The sequence below is a fragment of the Stylophora pistillata genome, chromosome 13 (genome assembly GCF_964205215.1).
Source record: "Stylophora pistillata chromosome 13, jaStyPist1.2, whole genome shotgun sequence".
Taxonomy (NCBI): domain Eukaryota; kingdom Metazoa; phylum Cnidaria; class Anthozoa; order Scleractinia; family Pocilloporidae; genus Stylophora; species Stylophora pistillata.
In genome coordinates, this window is record NC_142531.1 from 14,633,915 (window position 1) to 14,643,914 (window position 10,000).

At 38.0% G+C, this 10,000-nt stretch overlaps 1 protein-coding gene and 1 long non-coding RNA gene across 2 annotated transcripts in view; both read left to right on the top strand.

Annotated features, from left to right (window-relative positions):
• Positions 1-453: 453 nt before the first annotated feature.
• LOC148717777 (uncharacterized) lies at positions 454-1,416 on the top strand. Its single transcript, XR_015994773.1, has 2 exons — positions 454-595; positions 1,363-1,416. It is a non-coding gene; the product is annotated as an uncharacterized LOC148717777 (long non-coding RNA).
• A 6,844-nt stretch (positions 1,417-8,260) lies between these two features.
• Positions 8,261-10,000, top strand: part of LOC111321844 (uncharacterized) — a 5,173-nt gene continuing 3,433 nt past the window's right edge. The window contains 2 exon segments of the mRNA XM_088743521.1: positions 8,261-8,590; positions 9,096-9,126. Coding sequence (XP_088599647.1) covers positions 8,407-8,590; positions 9,096-9,126 — 215 coding nt within the window. The 5' untranslated portion in view covers positions 8,261-8,406.

Here is a 10,000-nt window from a genome sequence, read left to right on the forward strand (position 1 = left end):
GTAATTTCCTTTACCTGTACTTTTCTGAGAAAAGAGTATGTAGCAAATCGCGCATATAAAAGAAAAACCATCAAGTTGGTTACTTCAGGGCATTTGAATGAGATAAGTAGACTGTCTTCCACTCGATCATTCCGTTGTTTTCAAGTGTGCAATCAGTGATCCCTCTTCTCTGACTTTGAATAGGACTTTGTTTAAAAGGTCGTTTTTATTTTCGTCCTCAATTGACGAAAAGATCCGGTGAGCTTCCCGAGACCTTTCACAGACGTCACGGTATCAACAAAATCATCTATCTTACATTAATCGTTTGTGTTGGCCATGATGATGATGGAGGCTTTCGGGTCCATTAAGCCAAAGTTTGAAGTAACAGATGACGTTGTTTTAGATGCATTTACGACATAAACAATTGACAAGAAACCCCTGAAATCAAGAACTGAACAGATGTGAGTAATTTTTTTTTTCTAATCATTTCATATCTGTCAGTTCATTTATTGCAATGGCCGTGACACACGAATGAGGATTACACGAGTCATGCTTTTTTCAGCAGTTCTACGCGTTTTTCAGCTCGACACACGGAATATTAATTGAAACTCAAAAGGTTGGAACATGTTGTTATTGTAATTCGTGGCACCTCGATGCACTTCTCAATATGAATTTTGTTTAGCTTCTAGGGATAAATGCTGATGTTTCTGCGTGAGATCTTTGAACGCTTATTCTTTTTTACGAAACTTTGATGAAATTTTTCAAAAGTAAGATTCAAGGAAGGAATAACATGCTGATTTGTGGTATCATACTCCTCACTTGCCAGTCGAAACCCAAACTCCAATAACCCTTCAAAAAGAAAGTAAATAATAAAAAATCGGTCAGGTGCGAATTTTCCCTTAGTATAATTAATTTGGTTCTGGCAAGGCAAATAATAAATTATGGCGTTAAAACTAAATGCTGTCCCTCGCTCTAATGCGGATCTTTTAAACATACCAATTAATATTTTGGGAACGAAAGACCAGATGTTTCTTTGCCGAGACAGTACAAAACAAACAAAAACTCTCTTGCTTTCCTTACTTTATGTTAGGCTAGATTGAAGAAAGTAGTAGATCTAAGCTAGAGCTTTCTAATTACTTCCACACCTTATTTTTTTCTTTTCTTTGCTCATACCTCCTCATTAGTGTTTTTTTCTTTTTTGGTGTTAGTGTTCTTTTGTTTTGTCTGTTATCGTCTTTCATCAGTTACACCTTCACTCTCGCACATTTTCATGTCGCACGTAATTACTCCTCTCGTATTTAAACCCAGTTTCGCTTCTTAACATAATCACTTTGTCGGTCAGTTTTCTCCACAAGTCGCACTGAGTGCAGTTTTCTGTTCCAGGAGTATTCTTGCCAAAGTTTTCCGCTATTGAAGTTTTATTTGGGGGTTATCAATGTAAGTATTTTCCATTTCATTTCGTTTGTAATTGGTTTATCTTTCTCAATTCATCTTTTATCCACATTCTTATTTTCGGCCTGTCAACTCGTTTTCTTTGAATAAAATGTCAGTGTTTAGAAGATCGATGACGCTTTCGTGGTTACAACTGAGTAGCATTAATTTGTATGCGAAGGTTATAGAGATTGATTGCAGGCATTAACAAGTTCAAAACTGATTAAATAGAGGAACAAGTTATCATTGGTTACAAATATTTAACTTGTTTAAAAATATTCCACGCGAAAAAGGCGCGAATCACGACACTCTTCAACAAAATCTGTTGGTTTTGGTCTGTAGATATAAATTTATTTTCAATACATTTTTACGACATCGATAAGTTATTTCTGTAAAATCAATTTTAAGCATAGCTTGACAAATTGATAGATAACCGTAATTACATAACGTCGACTCAAGTTCCCTGCAATGATCTTGTGTTCATCTGTTCCGTTTTATTATTGTAAAATGTAAATTTCACAACCGGTAAAGAAAGGAAATTCACCATTAATGAAATATATTTTTAGCCTGGATTGTCATTTAGATCACCTCGCAATCCCTGTGAGCTAGAGAGCTATATTAGATAGTACTACCGGAAGCTTTACATGAGCGGTTTCATGATTAGCCCATAGCAAGACTTACTTGTGAGCACCAAAGTTATGATTCTCCATCTCTTATTGGCTCAAACAACTAGTTTACACCGACATTGCTCAATGTTTCAAAGTGGGCTCAGTCCAAATTTTTCACTCAAATGACATGAAATACCATACTATCAGCGTGTTTCGTTGAAAGCCGGAAAACAGATTGAAGCAGAAAGGAGATAACGGCTAATACACTTAAAATCTAAGGGGGTTTCCTGAAGACTTCATTTTAGCTTTTTAACGAGCGGTTTGTAATTATTGCTTAATACATAAACGTATATTGATTGTCGATAACTTTGGAGGATGGATTTGTACACACGTGCAAAGACATTCCAGTTAGCAGCCGTCTTCACCTGAGCAATCAGACTTGGTGAGTTCAACGGCTTTCAGCCTGGGTGACAATAGGGGGATTCATGCTGACGTCATTGTTTACATTTTTGCTCATTTGCATACGGCTTTGCGTAAAGAAGGAAGCATGTTAGATACAAATTGACTTCAGGCGGCTAAAGAGCTAGAAAACCTTAGTACATGGTGAAATTTTTAGCTCTTAGGGGTGTAATATTCAAGGAGAAATAGTCCATCAAAAACTGCAAAATTTCTGGGTGGCAAAAGCGCTAATGAGCTCATACATTCTATGTAAAAATTTTGAGTTTTTAAACCCTTGTTACACAAAAAGCATTCAATGCATCAGGCTCGTATTCATTGGCCGAGTTAATCGTACTTTGACCTTTCGATATTCAGAACTGATTTATTTTTAGCTCCATCAGAAACTGAATTGCTTATGCTAATGAGGCAAATATTGTAAACAAGGATTCCCCTATAGCCCATTTCCGAATTGCCTTTAGCCTCTTTTTCAAAGCGAGTCCGCCGGGTGCTCGTCCTTTCGTATGGTAATAAGTTTTCATTCACATGCAAATTAAACTCGTTTTCATACGTATGGTTGAGCACCAGGCCTCGTTTTGAAAAAGAGGCCAAACGTAATTCGGAAATGGCCTATTATTTTTTACGGTGAACAAGAGATGTTTTCCACACTTAACTGTCTCCATCATCAATGTGGAGGTCAAACACGACATGTAGGGCCGACATCAAACAGTATCTGTTCTTACAATTACCGTCTGTTTGGAGCCGAGCTTTTGTTCAGTGATGTGAAAATGTTTAAAGCTTTATTCAAGACATTTTATTTATCATTTCTGGAGGTATGATTTAGTTATTGTAGGTGAAGTGAGAATAGGTAAAGGGCATTTTCGACACGCTTATAATCACCGTTCTCCCATACTTGAACGGCTGCAGACTCGCATGTTTAAATTCTGATATAATACAAAAATTTATCACTAAAGTAAATAGTAATATAACTAAACTTCATCCGATAATTCAAATTGATATCTTTGAATAGCTTTTGGCAAAAGATTCTGTCGAAAGTTGCATTCGCATGCATTACATTCATGTCTTGTTACGTAAGACTTGAAGACTTATTTGTTTTAGTGGTGGAAATCAAAGGGAAATATTTCTCAAAAGCTTATTATGATCAGCATATTTAGCGAGAAATATGATAATAATTTGATCATCTTCAAAAGATGCGCGTTTTCGCTATTTATCTCATTTTTATGAGAGAACACTTTTCAGTTAAGCTCATCGACTACAGTAGGTACTTATATGTGCTAACTGCCAAAGTAGGACGCGACCTTCCAAAGGAACTCCTTTATCTCAATGGGGAATCAAAATGTAGCAGGATTCCACTCCGGCATTCTCCTATGCCTCACCAAAGATCCATGAGACAGCTGCAGCAACGTAAAAGCCAAAGTAAGCCCAGAAGTCTCGGGTGGCAGAACAGCTTTTGCCTCAATCCCGCATATTAGAGGAGTCTCTGAAAATATTGGGCGTATCCTGGGCCAGGAGAACGTTAGGCCAACTTTTCGGCAGATCAAAATACTTTGCGATGTGTTCAAGAAACCTAAAGAGTGCCCAAGCTAGAATCAAGTGACTGGAAATGTTTGAAAAGTCAAGTGTAGATCATGCTCTTTTGTAGACAATGGCGAAAGCAAAAGTTATTGGAACTCCCGGAGGGCAGAGCTAAAACCTAGTACAAGAGGAAACAATGAATCGGCAATTAAACAACACGCGAAAACGACTGGACATGATAGAGGTTAAGTTAATTCGTCCGCATGAGCTGTGCGGACGTACTTTCGAGTGCACCGAACTCAATTCACAATTTCCTCTTATATCCTAAGCCCAATATTCTGAAGACCATTCAGTATGACGGGTAACGAGAAGCTACGAAAGGAAAACCAAGCTTTACGCGATGAAATCTAAGATTTAAAGAACAAACTACAGAAAGTTTCTGACGATCTTTCTAAGAATCAACATGGCCGACACGCCGAACGGGAATTGTCTCCAGGGAAAATGCATTCAGTCGAATTCATGGCAAGTCAATATGATAGTTTTATGCGATTTAAAGTTGAAGCTGAGAGACAAATCCAAGAGCTCGTTTCAAGAGTTAACGAAATTTCAGTTCAATGCGATCGTATCAGGAAATCCATCGAAGCCTCTGAAGCATACAGTTATCAATTCAATATTAAAATCGTGGGTGTACCAGCTGCAGCCGAACTTAAAACATCCCAACAAACAGCCGATCTTTGCATGAGGCTTTTCGCTGGTTTAGGAGTCGATGATGTATCACTGAAAGACAATGACACTGCACACCGGGTGCCATCCCGCGTGGCTACCAACAGACCTAATGCCATCATCTGTAAATTCGTGCGGAGAATAGCCAGAGAGAAAGTCATGGCGGCAAGGAGAGGAGTGTCTGACTTAAATGCAGATGACTTGGGCTTCAATGGCGAGGAACTGAGATATAAGCCACATCAACCTTTATGATCATCTTACACCAAGGTTACAAGAGCTTCTATTTGAGAGTATAAAATTCAAGGAGGCGAATAGCTATAAATACTGCTGGGCGAAGAACGGATTCGTTTATTTACGGAAGACGAATACCTCAACCATAATAAAACTGAGTAGATTAGAAGACCTCCAAGGAGTGGCTTCGCAAAGTTAAGCTAAGTACTCTTGTTTACATGCTACGATCGTCAGGAATAAGCTACAATGAAGTTCCATAGAAATAAAACAGAAGAGAGGGCCAGTAAATTATTATTGTGAGAGTTACCTTACTTTATCTTTACAGGTAACCTGGCTCTCTATCATAGACAGTTCAAGAACTCGATCTCTGTTGACTGGTGCCCAAGGCAAAATCTAGATAAATTAAACAGTTTATACGACTTAGATATTTTTAGCCTGCACTCTGATTTGGATACTTATTTGAATACTGATATTGATCTTCCTAATCAGCGCATCCAAAGCCGATAATTTTCGCCACACAGCTTTAAACTGTTCAAGGAAAAAATCTTTGAAATTGAAATTTTGAATTTTTATTAGATGAACTGGATTTCCACTTGGACGTTATTGGTAGCTCAGAAACAAAAATTATAAATTCTAATGTAAACAACGCCCATTCGAGCATTCCTGGTTACGTCTCTGAGCACGTGCCAACACCTCTGACCTCTGGAGGCGCTGGCCTTTTTACTGCTCAATCACTTAACTACTCTGTTTTTGAAAAAAAATTCAAATGAGGCATTCCAAGCCCTCTGGGTTGAAATCTCTTTTGTCAACCATGAAAATATTGTTTGTGGAATAATTTATCGCCAGCACAATTCGCCCGATTACTTCTTAACGTACTTAGATAGGACAATAGAGAAAATGGTGTCTGATGACAAGGACATTCATATGATGGATGATTTCAATATTGATCTCCTCAAGTATGAATCATCTCAAATAAGCTTGGATTTTTTGCTCTCTCTTAGAAGCTGTTATCTTATTCCAGCAGAGGACAAACCGACGCGCGTTCATAGATCTTCCGCTACGTTGATTGATAACATGTTTGTTAACACACCTGACAAACTTCTTGTAAGCGGAAATATTATCTCTGATTTTAGTGATCACTTTTCGCAGTTTTGTATCACTACGTAAGCGAAAGACAAACTTTTACAAGTTAAAAATATGAAAATACGTGACTGTTCAAAATTCTACGCTGATCGCTTTAACGACGAGCTATCTAAAGTTGAATGGATCAAATAATGGCGAACGGAACAAATTGTGTGAACAAACTGTTTTCATCGTTTTACAAGAAGTACAATACAATTGTTAACAAACATGTCCCCATGAAAAGATTATCAATCCGCAAAGCAAAGCAATTATCCAAGTCCTGGATAACTAGAGGAATTAAGGCGCCTATTAAGGTTAAAATAAATTATATGCATCTGGAGACGATGTTAGGTACAAATAATACAGAAACAAAATTTCTGCACTGATACGCTTGAGTAAAAGGAGATATTACGGTACGTTCTTTGAGAATAATATGGACAACATGAAACAAACCTGGCAAGGAATCAATGAACTCTTACATCGTCGGAAGAAAAATTCAAAAGTCATATCTGCACTAAAGGACTTCAATAATCGCAACAAAATTGTTAAGGTCCCATTTTACGTCTGTTTTCCTTTTACAACTCCTTGTCTTTATACATTGTTCGTCCGTAAGTGCTGTGTTAATTTGATTTTGATTGTTAATTTGGCCTCGGGCCATTTTTATTTTCAGTAACATTAGTATCTTATCGGTTGGCGAGTCCCAAATTGCTTCATCATGTGAACTTCGAAACCTGGGAACCTGGTTTGATTCGAAAATGAGTATGCGAAGTCATATTAACAGAACCTGCTCATCTGCATTCTATTATATTTACAACATACGTAGAATTAGAAAATACTTAAGTCGTCCATTCACTGAATCCTTAGTTCATGCTTTCATAACCAGTAGAATATATAACTGCAACAGTCTACTACACGGCCTCCCAAATTCACATATCATGAAACTCCAACGGATACAGAATGCCACTGCTCGGTTGGTCACTGGATCACCAAGATACTGCCATGTTACGCCATTGCTTTTCCATCTTCATTGGCTCCCGATTAGTTACCGTATAAAGTTTAAGATTTTACTTTTGACATTTAAGTGTTTATATGGTCTAGCTCATAATTATTTGATTAATTTAATTAGCATCAAAAAGCAATCCAGGTACTCTCTTAGGTCAAACGAGTCTTTATTACCCGAATTACCTAGCACCAAGACCCGTCCAACCCTTGGCGATCTTGCCCTCCAGTCAGCTGCACCTTATCTCTGGAATGCATTACCTTCCACAATTCGCAACATAAAGACATAGGACACTTTCAAGACAGCTGTCAAAACTAATTTTTTAAATTTAACTTTCAAATAGGTTTACTAGGTAATTGTTCCCTGGAGTGCATAGATTCGTAGGTTTTATAGTTCTTATATTTTTAGTTACTATTAACATAATACTACCTTACGATATTGTGAAGCGCGACTGAATATATCCACATAGAAGTCTGCGCTATATAAATGTAAATTATTATTATTATGTCTCGTTTCCTTAATGATGGTCTTTTTCAATTCCTCTACAGAAAGAAAGCCATGTTGAATTCAGAGGATATTGTGCTGACCTTTAGTTTCTGTGCCCTGGTGTTGGTTGGTCTGGTTGGCAACCTTTTGGTCTGTTTGGTAGTTTATTTAAATAGAAGTATGCAGACACCAATGAATTACCTTCTTGTGAACTTAGCAATGGCTGATATGGTGGCAGTGACCTTTATAAGCCCACAGTATGTTTTTATACATGTATTTACTCATCCTACGGGGGTAACTGGCGATATAATATGTAAGTTTATCACTGGTGGGAATCTTTCCTGGATTGGAGGCGTTGCTTCCGTGTTTTCGCTCGTAGCAATCTCATTTGAACGTCATCAGGCCGTTACAAACCCCTACAATGCCGTATCCAAATTTTCCGCGTTAAAAGTGAAGATCATTGTCATCTCTTGCTGGATTTTCACCATTGCCTTCAACTTTCCACTGTTCTTCGCTATATACTACGATGAAGAGAATATGTTCTGCCTAGAGGCTTGGCCAAGCCCAGGCTACGGCAAAGCAAATTCCACAGCTTGGCTCGTAATTGTCGGAATCCTCCCAGCCACCATCATGATATCCTTATACGCCAGAGTCATTTACGATTTGTGGTTCAAGAAAATAAACGGAAACGTTCAAATAGCGGTGCGAAAGTCGAGAAGAAAAGTGACAAAGTTAGTCTTGATTGTAAGCGTTATTTACGCCGTGAGCTGGTTTCCACAGCTGATTCTGTACCCCCTTAGTCACTACCACCATGCTTACGAGTTCGGAGGGATTCCGTACATTACGACCGTTGTCATGGTGACATTTAACTCCGCTATAAACCCTGTTATATACGGCTTTCAAAGCGAACGATTCAGGGAATACTTTAAACAGTTTTTATTTTGCCAGCGGAGGAAAGCATCCCTAGTCACTCCTCTGGTCGCCAATGCACCGCGGCCAATTGGTGAGAGTTTAGTTACCGCAAACCATGCAGTAAAAGGTACTGAGTAGACTAAAGATAGTAGAAAGATTGTAGCTGAACAGCGAATTTGTCACCTAAAGAACCCTCAAGTTAATGACTCACAGTAACACGCTGAAATAAGTGTAGTTAACCTCTGTTTACATCGGAAAACGTCACAAATGTTGTAAATCGCATACGGGAGTAAATGGCTCCAATATACCCAATTTTTCTCTGTGAGGTACCAGTCTACATTAAATTCTCAAGTAACTCCAAATGCCTCAAATTTCCTGGAGTTTTTTATAGGCTAAAAACCTCCCAACGAAGCTTTGGCGTGTTTTAGCCCCACCTTTACTGGGGCGAAGTACATTTTACTCAAAATCGTAAAGAGGTGCGAACCTCAGTTTTTTATCTTTGTATATTAAAGCGGCTAGGGGTAGTACCCCCTAGCAAATTTACTCCACTCTACGATATTCCCAGGAGACAATCAAAAATAACTTTCATCGCTTTTTTCTTTCATAAAGTGAGATGATTTGTTTTTAAACAGAAACGTCGAGACCGACACCATCGACGAACATGTAAGTAAGAAATTGTAATGAAAATAAGCTTGGCTCACACTGACATCAATCGAAAATTATCCGCTGAGAATCACTCAAAAGTCAAACAGTTTGACAAAGAAGATATTCTTGCCAGATTTAAAAGTGCTGAGAGCACTACAACTTCTGTAGCCGTTTTGGTTTTTTTTATCTACCAGCACAATTTTGAAGAACTTTTTCGGGCCAGTCGACAAACATCTTAAGAGAATATTTTCTTCCAAGTTACTTTGTAGGATTATGATACTGTATGCTAGGTTTTACAACTTATTTTTTGGGTTCAACGTCACAACGGCAGAGCCACTTTTGAAGGCGAATCCAGTGGTTCGTTTAACTCCACAATCTACATTTACTGCAAGAAAAACTTTAAATTTTTTGACTTTGTATCGCTTGTAAATATGTTCGAGATTGTGAAGGTGAAAATAATCCAATGCACTTTTAAAATAAAGAAAAAATATCTTGACGTTTCGAGGCTTCAGTCGCTTTATCATCCGCAGATGATAGCATTTCATTAACTAGTCTGTATTTTTATAGAAAGGCACAATTTAAAAAAGGTTATACAATTTTATTATATAGGTTTCGTGGCTCTTTTTTTGTGCGAATTAAATCAGCCTAACTTGTTATTAAACCATGAAAAGCTGCCCTGTATTCTGCAGGCTATCATTTACATAGATGGTAAATAACACGGGCCCAAGGATAGAACCCTGAGGAACTCCGTATTTAAGAGGGAGCGGGTCTGAGATAGCATCCCCAATGCGCACTCTCTGGCTACGACCAGACAGGTAATTATGAAACCACTCCAAGCTCGAAGAGGTAACACCTATACTCTGTAACTTCTGAAGGAGAATATCATGTCTGA